At 42.0% G+C, this 19,425-nt stretch overlaps 1 protein-coding gene across 1 annotated transcript; it reads right to left on the bottom strand.

The window, feature by feature from the left end:
• Positions 1–4,667: 4,667 nt before the first annotated feature.
• On the bottom strand, positions 4,668–19,420 carry LOC139305973 (serine/threonine-protein kinase DCLK2-like). The gene is made up of 15 exons (XM_070929925.1): positions 18,985–19,420; positions 14,681–15,069; positions 10,806–10,932; positions 10,380–10,511; positions 9,733–9,821; positions 9,434–9,503; positions 8,358–8,463; positions 7,422–7,479; positions 6,875–6,994; positions 6,641–6,787; positions 5,801–5,934; positions 5,621–5,698; positions 5,443–5,539; positions 4,975–5,055; positions 4,668–4,793 (listed from the first exon to the last, which is right to left on the bottom strand). The coding sequence occupies exons 1-15, from the start codon at positions 19,418–19,420 to the stop codon at positions 4,668–4,670; spliced, it is 2,190 nt and encodes a 729-aa protein (XP_070786026.1).
• Positions 19,421–19,425: the final 5 nt, after the last annotated feature.

Below are 19,425 nucleotides of genomic sequence, written 5' to 3'. Positions count from 1 at the left end.
CTTGTTGACCCAGGTGCGGCTGCAGCGCTAACAGCGTCGACAGAAGGCTCCTTTCGGTTTGGTTTAAAGCAAAGAAAAAAGAATTAAGACTACTGGGTTCATAGCAGGCATAGAAGGTCGAAGGCAGAGCCACTGATCCAAAGAGTTTGACTTTTGTTAATTCAACTGCGAGGAACTAAATGATTATTAGTGTTATCATGATAATTAGTGTTAGCACAGAGACGACTTCACGATGGTTCCTTCCCTTCCTTACATTATAAAAATGCAGATTTTCAACACTGTAGAGGTGTAACAACACACCATTAATATTTACACAATGGGTCACAATATCAACAAAATCTGATCACCTCAGCCTCTTAAAAAGTACTTGTTTTAACACTGATCCTCATAACCAAAAATATGAAACAGATACACTTGTCTGAGGCCAGACTTCTAACAATTTAAGTTTTTAGGATTATTTTGTCCCTGAAAGAATGTAATGCTTAAGTGTAGGAATCGTTTCACGTTTTGTTCTACAGCATAGAATACGTCAGCAGATACCCCACTCGCGAACTTTGAAGCTTTTACGTGTCTTTAAAAAGCTGTTTGCTAACAACTGGCTAAATGAGACTACAGAGGTTGTCACGGACATTAAACACAGAAACTCATCTACTCACTAGTCTGCCTTTACAGCCTCGTTGTGTTTACACTCTATATCTGTCTATATATCTATATCCATCTATATTCTTTTAAAAGTGAAGCTTGGTGGTGACGCTGAAGTAATGCGACCGTGGTGGAGTTCCTTTATAGCCTAACGTTAGCTTTTTACTTCTGGCGTGAAAGTGACAGAATGCGTTTAGTCCTTCGAAACAGCTTCAAGCGTTTTAGAAGTTCCCACAGTCGTCTGCTTCAACAGCACATCCAAGCCAAACCCTTCATCAGTGGCTCCGGCCGAAGGTCAAGGCCATGGAAAGGTCGTGCTAAGTTCAAAGGTCATGGAAAGGTCATAACACTGCATCAGGTCAACACGTTTATCCAGATGACGACTGACACTTTTCAAGTGACCCCTTCCTTTGATACACTCACACTAAACACACACACACTGAAGCTCATACTTCCTCCATTTCCACGATTTTAAATTAAAACATTAGTGTGGAAATCAAAAACCCTCACACACTTATTTACACACACACACACAGACAGACACACACACCCTTTCCTTCATCCTCAGTGGTTCTTATAACCAGTAACATCGACAGACAACATGATGGATGTGTGGATGGAGCGATACGATTGATAGATGGCCCACTATGTCACATCTCACAGACACATGACCATATAAGGAAAGAGATCCATCACTGTCCAGTCCCGTGTTGCTAGGCAACATTTGCTACCAGATCTGTCCGGAACTCGACTTCAAGGTAAGAACTCTTTCATTACAGTTCGTCAGCTCCTCAGAAACCTTGAATCTCTTTGTTTTTCTGCCTGTTTTTTTATTTGAATGAGAAACTATTGAGATTTTTCAGTGGTGGATGAAGTACTCAGACCCTTTACTTAAGTAAAAGTACTAATACCACGCTGTAAAAATACTTGTCCTCTTGTGTGTAAAACCTTAACCTGTAAAGTAACCAGTAACTGTAGCTGTCAGATGAATGTAACGCAGTGAAAAGTACAATATTTCTCTCTGAAATGTTGTGGAGTATAAAGTGACATTAATTGGGACAATTAAAGTAAAGTACTGGTACTTAAGTACAGTACCTGAGTAAATGTACTTAGCTACATTCCACCACTACATTTTAAAATGTCAAAATGTGGAAAATAATGATTTTAATTGAAGAAACGTCGGCTCTTTAGGAAAAACAAGGTTTTTTCGGGGTGCTGATGCGTCACGTCTATGATGAGTTTGTTTCTTTTCATTGTAGTATTTTTATTTTTTTCAAACAGCTACTGTTTCCCTACTTCACAACTGACTCACACAGACAGACACCAACAGACAGAGTGGTATTTACAGTATATACAACATATTTCATCCTCCATTAACTGCAGGCGGGAGGAGAGGCAGGGAGCTCTGGGTTTTGGACTGGAACCCTTGACCTCAGTCATACTGCAGGTAGAAACCTCGAAAGGTTGTTGACATTGTGAAATTGTGAGGTTTGGAAGTCACTCAGTCAATTTGAGTTACAGTACGAAGTCGGGGGAATAGGTGAGGGACGGGAGGTGGGTGATAGAAAGAGTCCTTCAGTGGAGTGGAAGAGGACAGAGTCTACGTAGATAAGGCTTATTGATTTGAGGGGTTTTGGGTTTGAAAATCTGGTTCAAGTGGAAATAACATTTGTGTGGGAGCTAAAAATCTGGATGAACATAAGTTTAAAAGGATGGTTCAACGTTTTGGGAAATTCTTATTCACGTTCTAGAAGTGAGAAGATCCGAGCCTGGAGGTGATTAGCCTAGCTTAGCATAAAGACTGAAAATGGGGGGAAACAGCTAGCCTGGCTTCCTCCAAAGTTAAAATATACCTACCAACACTTCTAAAGTGACTCATCAACATACTTTATCTCGTTTCTTTAATCTGTCCACAAAATTGTTGTAAAGACACTTTTTCATGTCTTAAGAAGAGTTGCGTGGAACTATTTATTGGCGAATAAGAGCACAATTTGCTGTTTTAACATTTCTTTTTGTGTAAAGGTTAAACACAGGAAATATAACGTGAGCTTTAGAGGTGCTGGTAGGTGGATTTTTTAACTTTGGACATAGCCAAGCTAGCTGTTTCCCCCTGTTTCCTTTAGTCTTTAGGCTAAGCTAGCCCTTTCAAAAACCGAAAACAATGAGCCTCATCTATCTACACAGCCAATGACAACTGCTGGGGTCTGGGGAGTAGGAACGATGGAAGAAAGGGCTGAGATTTAGGATATTAAGAGGAATTCATCAGCAGCGTAAACAGGCACAGTACTCAAACATCTCCTTGGGTTGGTGGGCACCAAGTAGAAGTAATGAGAAACGTCCTTCAGGTCAGCGGAAGGAGAGCTGGAGGGTAAAAGGCAGGAGAAATGGGACGTTTCCCAGCATAAATGGAAGACATCCTGGTCGCCAAGTGGCGGGGACTACAGAGAAAATAATCCCTACACCAGAAGCAACGTTTGTTAATGAAGCAGTTGCTTATATCCCTATGAAAGTGGTTTGAGGCCTTCTGCCTTGAGCCTCTGAGTGTCATTCAGACCAGAGGTAAGGGCCATTTTCAGGAAATGGGTCCAGTCCCACGAGACACTGGGTGTGATTATACAGGATGTGCCCGATAGCACCTTCATGGTGTCCCAGTGTTGATATGGTGTGTGTCCTTCAAGCAGCAGGGAGGCGACTTCATTAGTGTCTAGCCAAAACAAAATGGGACTCCTCTTATAGAGCAAAATGGACATCTAACGTTTAATGGAGCTCATCAAAGAGAATGTAAATACTTTGCAGTACAGCAGCAGAGACGGGACTTGTGAAAGTCTTCAGTAGATTAAATACTGGTCTAGACCAGAGGTGAGGACAGTTAGTTTTGGAAACAACAATAATGAACTTGATTTGTTTCCAGTGGAGCAAATGGCATGTGTCCGAGACTAAAGGTGAGGAAACCTGTTCAGTCTCCAGTTGATAAAACGTCTTTAAGGAGAGGGAAACTCATTTGGTGTCGAGTAGAAGCAACAAAACGTTTCTAGACTAGAGGCAAAGGAACTTGTTTGGTTTCCAGTTGATAAAGGGGGACATGTTCTAGACCACAGGTGAGGGAATTTGTTCTGTATCTAGATGAGAAAAGGGGCGTATTGTAGACCAGAAATGTAGGAACTTGTTTATTTTGCAGTACATTAAATGGAATGTGTTCTAGACTGAGGAGGCGAGGAAACTAATTTGGCTTTCACTGGAAGAACAGGGCAAGCTCCAGACCAGATTTTAGGGAACTCGTTTGGTTTTCAGTGGATGAAACAGACAAAAGTCCTAGGCCAGAGATGAGGGAACTTGTTCAGTTTCCAGTAGATTAAACTGAACATATTCTAGACCAGAGAGGGTCAGGGTTTGTTTTGGTATATTGAGGTGAGGGAACTCATTTGGTTTCCAGTAGATTAAACAGGATGGACTCCAGACCAGATTTGAGAGAACTGGTTGGTTTCCAGTAGATTAAACAGGATGGACTCCAGACCAGATTTGAGAGAACTGGTTGGTTTCCAGTAGATTAAACAGGGAGGTGTTCTAGGCCAGAAGTGGGGAAACATTCAGTAGAACCAACTTGATATGTTCTGTTCAGTTTCCAGAAGATGAAATGGAACATGTCCAAAAACAGTGGTGAGGGAACTTGTTTGGTTTCCAGTAGATAAAACGTGACGTGTTCTAGTTCAGATTTGAGAGAACTCATTTGGTTTTCCAGTTGGTGAAAACAGGTCCTATCCTAAACCAGACGGTGGTGGACTTGTCTGGCTTCCAGAAGATAAAACTCATTTGGTTTCCAAAAGATCAAACGGGATGTGTTCTACACTGGAGACGACGAAACTCATTTAGTTTTCATTGGAAGAAAACAGGACAAGTTCTCGACCAGATTTGAGGGAACTCATCTGGTTTCCAGGACGAGTCTAGACCAGAGGTGGGGAAACATTTTGGGTAGATCAAACGAGCAGTGTTATGATTGGTTTACAGTCGATGAAAGGGGACGTGTTTTAGACCAGAGGTGAGGGAACTTGTTTGGTTTCCAGAATCTGGGATTCCTGCTCTGGTTCTAGTGCGTCTCCACTGGTCTGGTCTTCAGTGCTGCTCACAGTGTTGGAGTCTATGGGAGCCTCATCCTGAACACACACACACACACACACCAATAACAAGTTTTAGTTTGAAAGTTAACACAAGCACAGAGTGAGTACTCGGAGTTAACCTGTAATTTAATGTGTATTCAAATTTCCAAAAAACCAGTGATAAAACAGAGAGTGTGTGTGTGTGTGTGTGTGTGTGTGTGTGTGTGTGTGCTCTTACAGTCACCCAGGCGTGTGACAGGACCTCCTCGGCGGTGAAACGAGTGTCCACATTCACCTGCAGCATCTGACTAATCAGCATCTGAGGAACAGGTCATGTGACTGTTAGCAGCCTGAATTCATGCTGCAAAAAGACGCATTTAGATTCAGCTGCTGAAGCTGTTGAATGTTGGAAACACTTATGAGATGTTTTGATTTAATTATTAATGAAAGACAAAATTATGATTTAAATAAGTAAACAAACAATCTGACCACACATCAGGTGACAACACAACTCACTTAGTAATCAAGAGTCAAACCCAGCCTTTAGTCAACCAGACTAACCAATTTAACCAGTTTAAATAAACTTCATTGAACTGTCTATAGTTTGTTTAGAGTCGACAGGAAGACCTTGATGTCTGACTTTCCCACCTAGCACGTGAACGCCTCACCTGACGACACATTTCCTGTCAGTATGAGTGAGCGGTACCTTGGCCGGCAGGCTGATGGTGTCCCAGTCTGGAGACGGAAACTCCAGCTTCCCTCTGAGGATCTGATCAAACAACTCCTCCTGGATGTTATTCTCACTGAGGAGAGGAAGAGGAGGGACGTGTTATGAAGGAGCAAAATGACTAAATATGGAGATGGAAAATGTTGTTTACACTGACCTTCTAAATGGAGGGAATCCACACAGCAGGATGTAGGTGATCACACCCGCCGCCCAGATATCCACCTTCAGACCATAGCTAAACACACACACACACACACACACACACACACCAGTTTAATATAAGTACCAGTTCAGTCCTTCTCTACCCAGAAACTGGTTTTCACTCTTCTTCTCTCACCCGGTCTCAGCGATGATCTCCGGGGCAACGTAGGTTGGCGTGCCGCAGACGGTGTACAGCGGTCCCTCCACCACCGTCGCCAAACCAAAGTCTCCCAGCTTCAGTGACTTGGTGCCGTCTGGATACTCACACACCTCAAGTACACAGACGCAAACACTTCAAATCCTCCCATAATACACACAGAATACACACAGTACACACACAGACGCAAGTTAAGCAACAACAAATGTGCGAGACTACTTCTTGGCCCAGAGCAGCAACTCGGAGCCAGGAAATAGTCCCGCACATGACCCTACGTAAAACACTTCAGTTTGTACAGATTTACAACATGTGAATCAGTGAGCTTTAGAGGTGCTCACAGGTGAATTTTGTTACCTTCAGACAGAGCCAGGCTAGCCGTTTCCCCCTGTTTCCAGTCTTTATGCTAAGCTAAGCTAACCGGCTGCTGGCTGTAGCTTTTTATTTACCACACAGACATGAGAATGGCATCAGTCGTCTCATCGAACTCTCAGCCAGAAAGCGTCTTTCCCAAAATGTCGAACTATTCTTTCAGTGTCACAGTTATAGTTGGTATTCATCCACCTACGACAAATACTTTCAGATACTTCAAAGTATTTGCGTGCAAGTACACACAGAGTAAAGTTACTACCCTAAACAAATACTAATATACACATTTTGTACGTCCAACAGTGTCAGATAGGCTTTGCTTGTGTAGCACAGTTTGTTTGAATTGTTTCACAGAATACAGGAACCTGCCAAAATAAAAGCCCAACTCCCAACTGAGGTGCTTTTATTTTATATTTCTTCTGTTTTGTCTGGTGTGTGTGTGTGTGTGTGTACCAGCAGGTTCTCTGGTTTGATGTCTCGGTGGACGATGTTCATGCGGTGCAGGTACTTGATGGCCCCGGCCAGGTTGAACACCATGGCGCTGGCGTCACGCTCGCTGTACTTTGTGCAGGAGGTGATGGCGTCAAACAGGTCGCCGCCCTGAAGGAGGCCGAGGCATGAAAACACACGTTAAATATTTCCCCGTACTCTTAGCTGCAGAAGAAGAAGAAGAAGAAGATGAGGCACCTTGACGAGCTCCATGACCAGGAACAGCTGACTGGGCGTTTCATCCACCTCGATTAACTGGATGATGCTGGGATGTCGGACCCTCCGCAGCACCGCCACTTCATTTTCTATCAGATGCTCCTGTTAACACACACACACACACACACACACACAGAATATTACCTCAAGAAAAATACGTATTTATAGAAACCTACAGAAACCTAAAACAACCCTCAAAACTTGCACAAAATGGCCGCGAGCTATCAGCGAGGTTCACATTGTTGCTTCAGTAGCTGCTGAGGCTTAAAGATTCTCCGATCTCCCAGCCCCCCTGAACTACACACAGCGCTCTGCACTTGATTCAACTTATCCTTGTTCTTCATGAACATCTGTGAAATGTTTGAAAGACAGCTTCAGAACTACTGCAGAGTGTGTTTATATCTGTGGGACACTGAAGCAACCTGCGACGTAGCTAACGTTAGCCACACGAGCTAACGTTCGTAAATACATAAATAGTATGTAATACAGGAGAATGAACTCTATAATAATGATTAATAAAGAGTGTTACCTTCCCACAGCAGCGAGCTTTATCAATGATCTTCAGAGCGTACTCCTGTCCCGTCGACCTGTCAATCAAAACACAACAGAAACTTGAACAGCGACGCGTCAATCTCGAATTTTCATGACAGTAACTAGAGCTGCAACTTAATTGTTTTTGTTATTAATTAATCAATTATTTTTTAAACGGGCCATTTAGTTAATATGTCAGAGAATTGTATGTGACTGCTTCAAATGTTTTGTTTCGTCTGATCAAAAGTCCAAACCCCCAAAAGAGAGAAGCAGCAAATGATTAATGACTTAAATGATTGTAATGATTATCAGTGGCTAATGGCTCAATACCCAAATAATGACTGGAGTTAACATGTTATTATTTGGTAGGAAAACATAGAGATCAGATTTAATGATGAAATATTCAACAAACAAAAACACTAAAAACTGATTTACAGAATAAACTAATTAGATTTTAAACACATGAAAGTGGACTGAACTGGATCAGGAGGTCATGATGTGGATTCAAACTGGTTCAGTTAAAATGGATCACTTTCAGACAGTTTTACATTTCATTATTATTTATTTTTTATGAATATTAATAGTTAGCTACATTTATTAATTTCTGCCGTAAACCTCGAGTCCTTGCCGTTTTCCTTTTTATTTCTTGCTACTTTTATATAATTTTTCTTTTATTCTTTTCCAGTTTAAAATATTTGTTTGTACATTTTCTGAATTTCATTGTGCAATCCTGTGTTGTATAATGTGAAGCTGACCTTTGACCTTTGCATTAAACAGCACAGTATGAATAGGCTTTGTTACACCTCTTCTCTACACATAATACCGTTGTTGAAATTGTAGTGTTAAAAACCAAAAAAGAGGTATTTGAAGTTACTTTTTTTCTAATTGCCGCTTTCATTATTTCATTATAAATTGTAGTTCCGATGCTTCTTACCGCTCCACGCACTCTTTCACCACGGCGAAGTTTCCATCTCCGATCACTTTTCCGACTTGGTACTTCTCGTTGATGATGGAGGAAGAAACCGACCGATTCCCGTTCACTGCGGAGGGAAGAAGTCTTGACTTTTAGATTTTATGAGTTTGAGCTCTTGACCTCTAACGTACGTAACCAAGCAGCTCCGTGAGCGTCACAGTTGTGACAGCTTTCATTAAGATGTCGGCTTTGAAAGTTCACTCTTGAACCCAGAAAGTCAAAAGTTTCCTGTCACGTTTTCACACTTTTGATCTTGAGTCAGTGTGTTGACTTTCCAACACTCGGGGTGCAGGAGGCTCGAGGCTTTCAAGCTGATGCTGTTTTTAAAAATTCTCTTGGATACTCAGGCAGCTACTTGAAAGTTTGGAGGCTTTAACACTCTGAACTACTGTGTCATAGAGATATTTTTAAAAAGTTGCACGACGCAGCTCTTTTATCAAAAAGTTGGCTTTAAAAATGTCCATTAAGTCAAAACTTTTCTGTAAAGGTTGATTCTAACTTGAGCCAGTGGTGGAAGAAGTATTCAGATCCTTTTCTTAAGTATAAGTACTAATACCACTCTGTCAAAATACTCATGTGTGTACTACAAGTAAAAGTCTTGCATTCCACCATAAAATACGTAAGTAAAAGTATCTAATTATTACCAGCAAGGTGTACTTAGTATCAGCAGTAAAAGTCCTCATGTTGCAGTAAAATGTTCTCCGTCAGTGTTTCTATAATATCGGATGTAGCTGCATTAATGTGTATGTTGCATTTCACTGCTACTACTGTTGCACTAAAGTTTAAAATGCCCTCATCCCAAGGCAGGTGGAATGTAACTGAGCCTAAACTTTCCATTTATAGCTTTAAAATGTCTCGTAGTTAGAGATCCTGAATCAATGATCCTAAACTTTAACACCAGCTTTCAGGACATTTCTGACGATCTCAACAAGAGGGACGTTCAGGGTCAGTGCATGTTGTATCCCGTTGATTTCAGGCCTTGATACGCACAGAGACACATATTAACTGTAAACATCAAAACATAAGCGCGCACACACCTTCGGCCGTGGTGTCATCCGGCTGCTCGGCTTCTCCGTTTACATCTGTGGAAGAAGCTCGACGAGACATCTAGAGAGGAAAACGAGAACCAAGATTTAGTCTTGTTTTGAAAGAAATGTGTGAACTGTGAAAGAGAAAGAGTTCCTGATTCAAGATGTATTCACTTTTGTTTTATTCCACATGTTGATGTACAGTAAAAAAAAAACATGACTTTTTTCATATGAATTGTGTATTTTGAGATAGAGATGGAAACATTGACCTTTGTTTTACCACTACATCTGAATAGTTTCAATCTGACCTTGAGGCTGCGCCGTGTCCCAGGGCTGGTGGGGGACGGGCTGGACCTGGACGACTTCCCAGCTGACTGCGATCCTGAGGCCTCATTGGCTACACACAAGAGAAAGGAGCCACCTGGTTGGTCAAAATAATCTGATAATCATACCTGGAGAGCATTTTAGGGTGACGAGACGTAAGGAGAAGATACTGAGGCCGCTGCTCCAACTGCTAACACACAGCTCATGGAGGCAATTAAGGTACCTTAAAACCTGCGCAATTGCAGCAAAAGTCGCACTCCTTCTCAGAATCATAACTCAGTCAAATGTGAACACACAAACGTTATAGAAATATGTTTTGATTCAGTGTGACTTACACTTTCCGAGGACATCAGTACCTCTAACGTCCGTCGTGAATAAAAGTCTATATATCTGCTCAGAAATCATAGAAAAAAGATGCTCCTTCTACCTCCAGAACTTGCCTGAGAATAATCATGTTTTTAGGTTGTCTTCTGTGTCAGAGTAATCCAGTGATAGTCGTCTGTACATCAATGGGTACACTGCAAACAGGGACTGCTAAAGGCTAATTCGGCATATTTTTAATCGCGCTAAAGTATAAACAAATATAGGCTGTTATCAGTTTGTTTTAGGGTGGTTTCCCATCGGTTCACACCTGGGCCAGGAGACTTTGTTCTGGACGGGCCTTTGGGAGGAGTCTTAGAGGAGGAGAGGCTGGAGCCGCTAGGAGTCTTGGGAGTTGTACTTTTCAGAGGGGCGGTAGAGCGAGATACCTTAGCTCTGCACTCTGGAGAGAGAGAGAGAGTATTCAGTATTATTATGCAGTATTTTCTACAATGGTATTCCGCAAACACTACTGACAGAGTTTAACTGACATTCTTACATCCACCATTTTGTCAAATCTGAGACCAAACAAATATTGACGAGTAACTTTTATCTTCTGTATTCATCAGAGTCAAAATGGACACAGATATATCTCAAAGTTACAAAGAGTACTGCATCCATCATGTGTAATAAATAAGAGGAAAAATTCAGTCAAGTTCAGTAAATAAAGGTATTAAAATGTGTGTGTGTGTCTCACCGTTAACAAAAGCCGGTGTTTTGCTGGTGTGTGTGAGCACAAAGTCGTCCTGAGCGTAGCGAAACTTCTCCGGCCCACAGGCCATGAACACATCGTCATCCCCGAAGAAGTCCTGCAGACAGGTCAGCTGCACACACACACACACACACACACACACACATTGATTCATCAAACGTCAGAAAAAACACTGCACTGATGTACGGGTGTGTGTGTGTGTGTGTGTGTGTGTGTGTGTGTGTGTGTGTGTGTGTGTGTGAGAGACAAAGCAGACGACAGCTGGGAATATTCTAATAACGTTTGCTGCTGGCAGCGCTTCAATAGACACACACACACAAACAAACACACACTGTGCTTTCTAAGAACTGTCTAAGGATTAAATACAAACGGTTCAACTACATGTCCCAGATTTAGAGAGAGACAGACAGGGAGACAAGAGGGGGGAGTCAACAAAATGTGGGAGACAAACAGGTGAAGAGAAGAAGGATCAACAGAGGACGGATTAAACAGAGAGAGAAACAGTTGAGTCACATCAGAAAAGTATTCAGAGCCTTTACTGAAGTAAAAGTACTGAAACAACAAGGTAGAAATAATCCACTTCAGCCCTGCATTTAAAATCCTACTTAGATAAAAATACAGAAGTCTTATCAGCTAAAAGTAAAAGTAAGTTTTACCTCTGTGGGCCTCAAACATTTATTTAAATGAAACCGTGTGAGACGTTTGGAGGCTAAATGTCTTTTAGGTGGAACAACTCATAGATATCAGAGACAACCAGATACTGTTTCAGCCAAAAAGAACCACTGCTTAAATACATAACAATGCATTGTACTTTGAAAGCTCATCGTATGTTTATTATGTAAAATCTTAATCTGTGAAGTAACTAGTAAATATAGCTGTAAAATAAACGTAGTGGAGTAAAAAATACTAGTAGTTATTAGAATATTAGTATGATATAAGTACCTTGAATAAATGTGCTTAGTTATGTTCCACCACTGGAGAATGTGTGAACTACTATAGCTGTGAGCTAACCGCTAACATGCTAGCGCTTGCCAGCCACAATAGCTCTCCCAGCTTCCTCCTAATTTCTCAGTACTGGGCCCGTTTACTTCCCCCTGGCATTTTGTTCATTTCATTCAATAAAGAGTTACTGGGGAGGGACAAAACCCCTCCCAGAGCTAGCTAGCTTGCTAACAGCTTGTTGCATTGGAATGGAATGGAATGTTGGCGTATCCGGGTGTTGCCTGGCAACCAGCGAAGATTCCAGGAAGTTACTGCTCAGAGTTGACGTAAATGTAAAGTAAATGTGTTGTTTTACACTTCAGTTTTAGAAATAACGTGTTAATTAGTGAGCTAGCTTTAGAGGTGCTGGTAGGCAGATTTCATTACCTTTAGACAAAGCCAGGCTAGCTGTTTCCCCTTTGTTTCCGGTCTTAATGCTAAGCTAATGCTGTAACTGAGAATGGTATTGATCTTCTCATCTAAATAAGTATATTTCCCAAAAGTATTTCTGTAATAGAGAGAGAGTACTACTACTTGTACTATCGAGGAATTTAAATGATGCAGTTGAAGAAAAGCTGCAACACACACTCGTGTTTCATTGTGTTTTTACACAATAACTTGACACCTTCTTCCCACAATCTCTCTCCTCTACATCTTCTTTTCTTCCATCTCTTTCCTTATTTCCTCCTCCTCCTCCTCCTCCTCCTCTCCTTTCCTCCCTCCCTTTGTCCTCTGTTTTACCTCCCACTCCTCCTCTGCCCCATCGTTTCCCCCCGTTTTACTTTTTACTAAACGCCTCCGGAACTGCAAAATGTGTGTGTGTGGAGATGGCTAGTTACCATGGTGACCACACTGCAGTGTGTGCGTGCGTGTGTGTGTGTGTGTGTGTGTGATGGGGTTTCTGTCCCGCTGCTTGAAGTGGCTGCACAAACTGAAAGGACGAAGAGAGGAGACACACACACACACACACACACTCACACTCACTCTCTCGCCTTGTTTCATTCAGTGTCTGAAAAGAGTGATGTCGTCTGAGGCAGACAAAATAAAAGCCTTCGTTGTGACACACCGCCTTCAAAATAAAAGCCTTAATTAGGAGTAATCCGAAAAATAACAACTTAATATTATTATTAACCAGCCGACTGTTTATGATACATCATCGCTTCATGGGTTGAGGGTTGGGTTTAACTTCTTAGGTTAAAAAAAAGGTAACTAAATCAAAGTTGGTTAATAAATAAACTAATGATTAATTTCATCATTGATTAATCAACCAATTAGTTTCTCAATTAATTGTTGTCCAAAACTCAAAAATATTTGTTTTATTATCATAAAACCAGCAGATTATGACGGTACGAACGCGTATCTTTCATAAAGTCAATTTAAGCTTCTGTGAAATTGTTCAAGTTGGCAATATGGATTAAAAACTTGGACTTGAACTTCAAGTGCTTTTTGAGTCAACTGTAGAAAGACAAGAAGAAGAAGAAGAAGGATGATGAGCACTTCTCTTCTGAACTCTTTCAGTGTTACCGTGTGGATTCTACTAATTTGACACACATTAGTGTTGCTGTGTGTGTTCAAAGAGAAACACAGAGAAACTACATACAGTCACTTTGTTTGTACACCTACACGAATATATAAACTAAATATATAAAGACACAATGTTGATGGTTCTTTTAAATAGTTTGTATTCTTTATTTTAGTGGCACGAAAGCAATCAAGTATAAAAATTGCAAAGAAAAAAGTTAAATTGATCAAATACAGTAAATAAAATAAGAAAGCTAAAGAGTTGTAATGTAATGGATGCTTTTATTTTGAAGGCAGCGTATGTTCACATTGCTTTTATTTTGTCAAAGCCGATGGCTGCAGCATTGGGTTGTCTCGCTGCTGTCTCTGCTTTTCTTCAGCTCTCCACTGTCATTGTGTCACAGCCAACAACTCTTATCTGTAACTTCAAAGAGTGTGTGTGTGTGTGTGTGTGTGTGTGTGTGTGTGTGTGTGTGTGTGTGTGTGTGTGTGTGTTAAAAATAGCCCCGCCAGTGAACGCGGGACACGTTTAAATCCACAATCCTTAACTCAATATGAGTGCACAAAAGAGTTTGAGAGAGGATGAGAGCATATTCACAGTCTGTTCAACAAGACGATGGAAAAAATGTACTTCAGCTGACTGTCGCAGTTCCAGGGCTTTAAACAGACGCCACATTTAGCTAAAAGCACCAGATATTAAGCTTCAAAGAGACTGAACTCAGCAGCCGAACACTTTAAGTGGAAAATGACACCTTAAAAGACGTCTTATTTCATGCGCAGACGATCCTGTTCGACACATTCCAGCAGTTATTTTCTAATGAAGTGCTGTAATTTGATTTCACTGATTCTGCCACAGTTCAGGGCTGAACTCACAATAAGCAGAAGAATATTCTTCATATATCAATATATGGTGCTATAAATAACCAAATTGTTGCTTCACACAAGTAAAACTCCAATAACTCATTCGCTTTTAAAATCAATTCAAAGCCAGGGACTTTTACAGCATGTTGTTCCACTATCTCTTGTCATCTCTCTAATAAATAAAATAAAAGCATAAAATTCCCCCCAAAAACCCCAATTTGCTTGAAATCATTCATTTGAATGACAACATGTATAAAACAATACCACAATTTGATCACATCATGAAAAGATTCCAGCGATAAACAATAATTATCGCCAAGACCTACTTAACTTGACTGGTCCTACATCTCCCAGGATGCATTTCTCCTCAGAGAATTCGCCTTTAACGAGCAAAAGTGAACGTTCTGCATCCTGGTCTGTTTCCTGCTCCTGTGGGGGTTTAGTCGTGTGGTTCATGTCTGAATGTCTGATGTAAAGAAAAGCAAACATCATCTCACCTGTTTCCCATCCAGCGTGTACAGCCTCTTCACGGCCCCGGAGTCCAGCTTGATGGCCTCCGTGATGTCGGCCAGCACTTGTTCGAAGGAGTGAGCCGTCTTCTTGTTCAGCAGGATCCTCACCGCCTTGCGAGGCTTCACGCCGCTGCGGATCACCGTCACCAGCTTCGGCTTGATGAAGTCTTTGCTCTCCCTGCCCTCGCGAGATTCAGGGCGTTCTTTGGAGACGGCGACGGTGCTCGCCGACACCCCCGCGGACGCCGTGGAGGGCCAAGTCGCAGGCGAAGAGCCTGTCCCGGCACCGGCACCTGGCTTCCAGCTGGGGATGGCGATCTTGGTGTAGTCCACCTTTCGGTAAGGCTCGTTGGAGGCACAAACGTAGCACTCACCTGAGCAGAGAGAGGGCGGGGAAGAAGAAGAAGAGTTAGATCACATGATTGAAATCCTTTCACATATTCCTTTTGATTTGGTTTCCCAACATACAGTCAGTAATGAATTCAAAGTTCAAAAAATGACATTTTTGGCCACTGAATTTAAAATCGAGACGTTGGAGTGTCATTAAACACACCAACAACAAGTCTTTTTAAATTGGACCCTCCCTCCTGCATCACCAGAGGAAAAGAAGAAATTGAGACAAACATAATAAGTATCACGTTTCTGTTCATTTTCATGGTGCACTGAACTAATGAACTAATGGCTGCCTTGAACAAAGGAAATCAATTTAAAAGTGTTTGGGAAATGTGTAGCTGTTGGTTTTTGTCGTAAATATGGCTCCATTATTTTATAAGAGGTGAGTTCGGGGTCGGAGGTTGTTAATGGGCAACTGTAGTAATACAACCCGTGTGTGTGTGTGTGTGTGTGTGTGTGTGTGTGTGTGTGTGTGTGTGTGTGTGTGTGGACAGTGGATGAAGTGAAGGCGACAGCAGATGTCAGATTCACTCCTGTCTCTCTCTCTCTAAGCTGAACACTGCTGGTAACGTGAGGTGGAAACCTGAGCAACGTGTCAGTCAGCATCCTCACCAGATGATGATCTACACGGAGATAAATAAACCGCAGTGTAGAGCTGGTTAGTCCTGGTATTATAAGCAGAACATGCTAACCTTTGTAGCTTATATTAGAGCAGATAAACACATCGTTTGTTCTGGTTTTATAAAGACCCTCTAAACTCTTTCTTGTTTCTCCGGCTAACAGCCTCACTACACGCTGCTTTAGCATGCGGAGAAATCCTAGGCTTTTTTAAGGATGAGTTAGACAAACATAATGCTATCTCGGGTAACGTTAGCTGGTGTTACTGAAGGCTAAACTTCCCTAGAGCTGCTAACGTTAGCCTAAACTCTAATAACATCCAGTAGTGGATGTGGTTGTCGCTAACAGCTCATTTTTCTAGCATAACCTGTAAATCCACGGCGGAATATAGCTAGCTAATGATGTGCTACTTAGCCTTGGAAGTAGCGCTTCTAACTACTGTAGGTAGTAAGCTAGTTTGCCAGACATGCTAACCTTTGTAGCTTATATTAGAGCAGATAAACACATTGTTTGTTCTGGTTTTATAAAGACCCTCTAAACTCTCTCTACATGTACGGTGTTTCTCCGGCTAACAGCCTCACTACACGCTGCTTTAGCATGCGGAGAAATCCTAAAGAGGGGGGGGGGGGGGGGTTAGCTAACGGTCAATTGAACGGGAATGAATGAGAGTGGGAAATGAGGCTAACATCTTAAATCTAGCTTTAATAAGTTAAATGTTTAATATTAATATTATAAATCACGTTAAATCTCTCCAGCAGCCCGTCACATGTTCAGTAGCCCACAGTCACTCTCCTGTTTTACCTTATATGGTTAAAAATGTCTCACCTTCTCTCTCTCCTAGTCTTTCTATCCCTCTGTCTATATCTCGCGGCGGAGCTCGCTATCTTTCCAACACACACAAACTTGTCAGCCTCTGTAACCCTCAAAAACACACCTTTTTCTCCCTCTTTCATCCCCATTACACGTTCTCACACACACACACACACACACACACACACACACACACACACTTTGCCAGGTAATGTGTGTGTGTGTGTGTGTGTGTGTGTGTGTGTGTGTGTGTGTGACCTTGTCTCTCCACGTGATGACTTTCACTTTGCTATTCAAACCAGCTGGACAGGACTGCGCTGGGTTTTTATTCAAATACCCGACTGATTAAACACCACAGCACCAACATGGGCTGTGGTCACAGGTTCAAATCCTGCTGAAGGCCGTGACGGGACAGATAGGAACACTTTCACAGAGACAACCGAGCAGAAAATTCACTTTATTAAGCAAAAATGCCGAAAGAAAATCAGGATTCCAGCTTCTCAAATGTCTGTCTGTTTTATATCACTGTGAATTAATTATCTTTGGGTTTTGGACTGTTGCACGGACGAAACAAGACATTTGAAGCCCTTTGTAACATCAACCTTCTCAGGATGTGGCCCAAGTTTAAACGCCAGTATAGAGTGGCATCACTTCCCGTCAGTTGCTCAGTTCGTGTGTTTTTGTAATGCTGCATTCATGTCATATGGGAGTTAGACTGACTTGTAAATACCACTCAAACATCAAAATCATAATTACAACTAGGAAATCTGGATTTCTTTGAAAACTCCAAAACACTTTAAGGTTTGATAGTCACACTAATCTTTTAACATTAGTTGGTTAAATCTCTACAGTTGTTGGAAAGCAGCCGAACAAACACTCTGCTGCAGGCCTCCATCCATCGTTTTTCTACTTTTGCAGCTCGAATGCACAGAGAAGTCGTGAAGGACGAGAGTCCTGCCTTCCTCTTGCAGGCCGTCACGGTCTGCTCCGTTTGTAGTTTATTAATTCCACGAAGTGCCGAGACGAGAGTGACGCGTCTGTCTTTTAGTACATCTCTGGCTGAGCAGCTTCCTGACTCGAACGCTCATTGGAGAACATTACAACCAGTCACACATCAATATTGATGATAAGTGATGTTACTCAGCCACTGCTCTGTTTCTGACTAAATGACTTTAGACAAGAGAGGACGAGCGGACTTTACAGTCGTTGTACTATGAAGAAATGTCTTATATATGCACATACATTCATATCTGGCCTTATATGGATGGACGTTAAATCACACTGTTTTTAAAAAGTCTTCTTGTTTTAAGTCTCATATCATACCTCCTCTTACAGTCAGGACATAACCTGGACAGGATCACTTTAAGTGCAACCCAATCAGATGTAAGTCTGATTGGATGGTGGATGTAAGATTTTGTAAGATTTGTTTTATTTTCATTGTGACGTCAACAAACTCTGTACCTGATGGTCTCTATATTGATTATCTACTTACTATGCTGCTGTTGATGTACACAGAAATAAATAATTCAAGTGTGTTTGCGTAACAAAGACAGACAGAGAGCAAAGAGGAAGGAGACAGTGAGGAAGTTTAAGGAGGAAGATCAATTGATTGACGGATGGAGAGAGTGACAGGAAGTCTGGACAGTTACGACTTGATGGTAGTTGACGAACTCCCGAAGTCCATTTATTCCTATGAGAGACAACTCGGATGTCTGGTAGGCAGCAAAGACAGAAAACGCCAGACAACTTTGGTGTTATCTCTGGTCATAAAAACAGATTTACTTAAACAAGTACCACACAACCTCCCACCAAAATATATTTATTTAAATGTTTTGTGCCACCCGGCTGAAAGACGAACTTCCTGCCACAACTACCCACCAGACGTATCCCAATCCAAGTTTTTCTCCCTGTTTTGTTTTTTGGTATACTCACTCGCCGCACAACACTATATGTTAGGAAACAATACGACTATCTAAATTAAACAAAATGGTCAAAGTTGGTCCAACTGGTTACAATAAAGACATCAGAAATGAATCAGACTTTTTGTAGCCAATAGAAATCCATTAAAGAAAGCCAGGATCTGTTTTTATCTCGTTCCTAATGACCGGGTCAAGACATTCCTATGAAAATTGGTCAGCAGGGGGCGATATTCCATCAGAGAACGAATGTTGCGCACACATTTTGTATCAGAACGTATATTTCCTCTACAATGTTCTGACCAGGAAAAGTTTGACATGTTGAGAAATACGTTACCACTCCCAAATCTGTATGCAAAACATGAAGCTAGAGCCGGCAGGCGGTCAGCTTAGCTTAGCATAAAGTCTGAAAACAGGGGGAAACAGCTAGCCTGGTTCTGTCCAAAGGTAAAAAAAAAAAATCCTAAACAAGTATATCCCGTTAGTTTAATCTCTAAAAAGACAGTTGTGGTTACGGCCAAGGCAGAGTAAAGAGGAAGTTGTGAGTCTTACCTTCCACCAGCTCGTCCATACTGGTGATCTTCTTGCTGCCATCTATGGTGTAGATCGCGCGCACCCCTTGTGGTAGATGCAGGTTATCCGACAATGAGCGTGTCAGCTCCATTAGCAGTGCATCGTAGGAGCGGAACCGGTCACTGGAAACAGCGTAGACCAGACCCTTGAAGTACCGGTCTCCATTGCGATAGAACCGGACCTTTTTGGCCCGTTTCTCAGAGGTGAGCGCCTGCAGTGTTCGGGTGCGGTAGTAGCTGCAGTTGGCGCTGTGGGCAGGGCTAGGGACCAGGCTGCTGCCCCGGGAGCTGGGGCCAGACCCCCCGCCGCCAGTGCTGCTGGTGGAATCATCTCTCTTGGTGCGGGTGGAGCGTCCCCGGCGAACCTTGTCGCGTTCGTCGAAGTGCTCCAGCTCGAGGGTCTTACTCAAAGACATGGTGA

Source organism: Enoplosus armatus, chromosome 23 (genome assembly GCF_043641665.1).
Source record: "Enoplosus armatus isolate fEnoArm2 chromosome 23, fEnoArm2.hap1, whole genome shotgun sequence".
Lineage (NCBI taxonomy): Eukaryota > Metazoa > Chordata > Actinopteri > Centrarchiformes > Enoplosidae > Enoplosus > Enoplosus armatus.
The sequence above is the reverse complement of the archived record's forward strand: the minus strand, read 5'-3'. Positions and strand labels throughout refer to the sequence as shown.

What these genes read in the sequence shown, in the direction of transcription:
- LOC139305973 (XM_070929925.1), bottom strand. Translation starts at nt 19,420, where the DNA reads ATGTCTTTGAGTAAGACCCTCGAGCTGGAGCACTTCGACGAACGCGAC. An exon ending in AACACCGGCTTTTGTTAACG is followed by an intron (nt 10,512 to 10,805) that starts GTGAGACACACA and finishes CTCTCTCTCCAG; the next exon opens with AGTGCAGAGCTAAGGTATCT. An exon ending in GGACACGGCGCAGCCTCAAG is followed by an intron (nt 9,504 to 9,732) that starts GTCAGATTGAAA and finishes TTTCCTCTCTAG; the next exon opens with ATGTCTCGTCGAGCTTCTTC.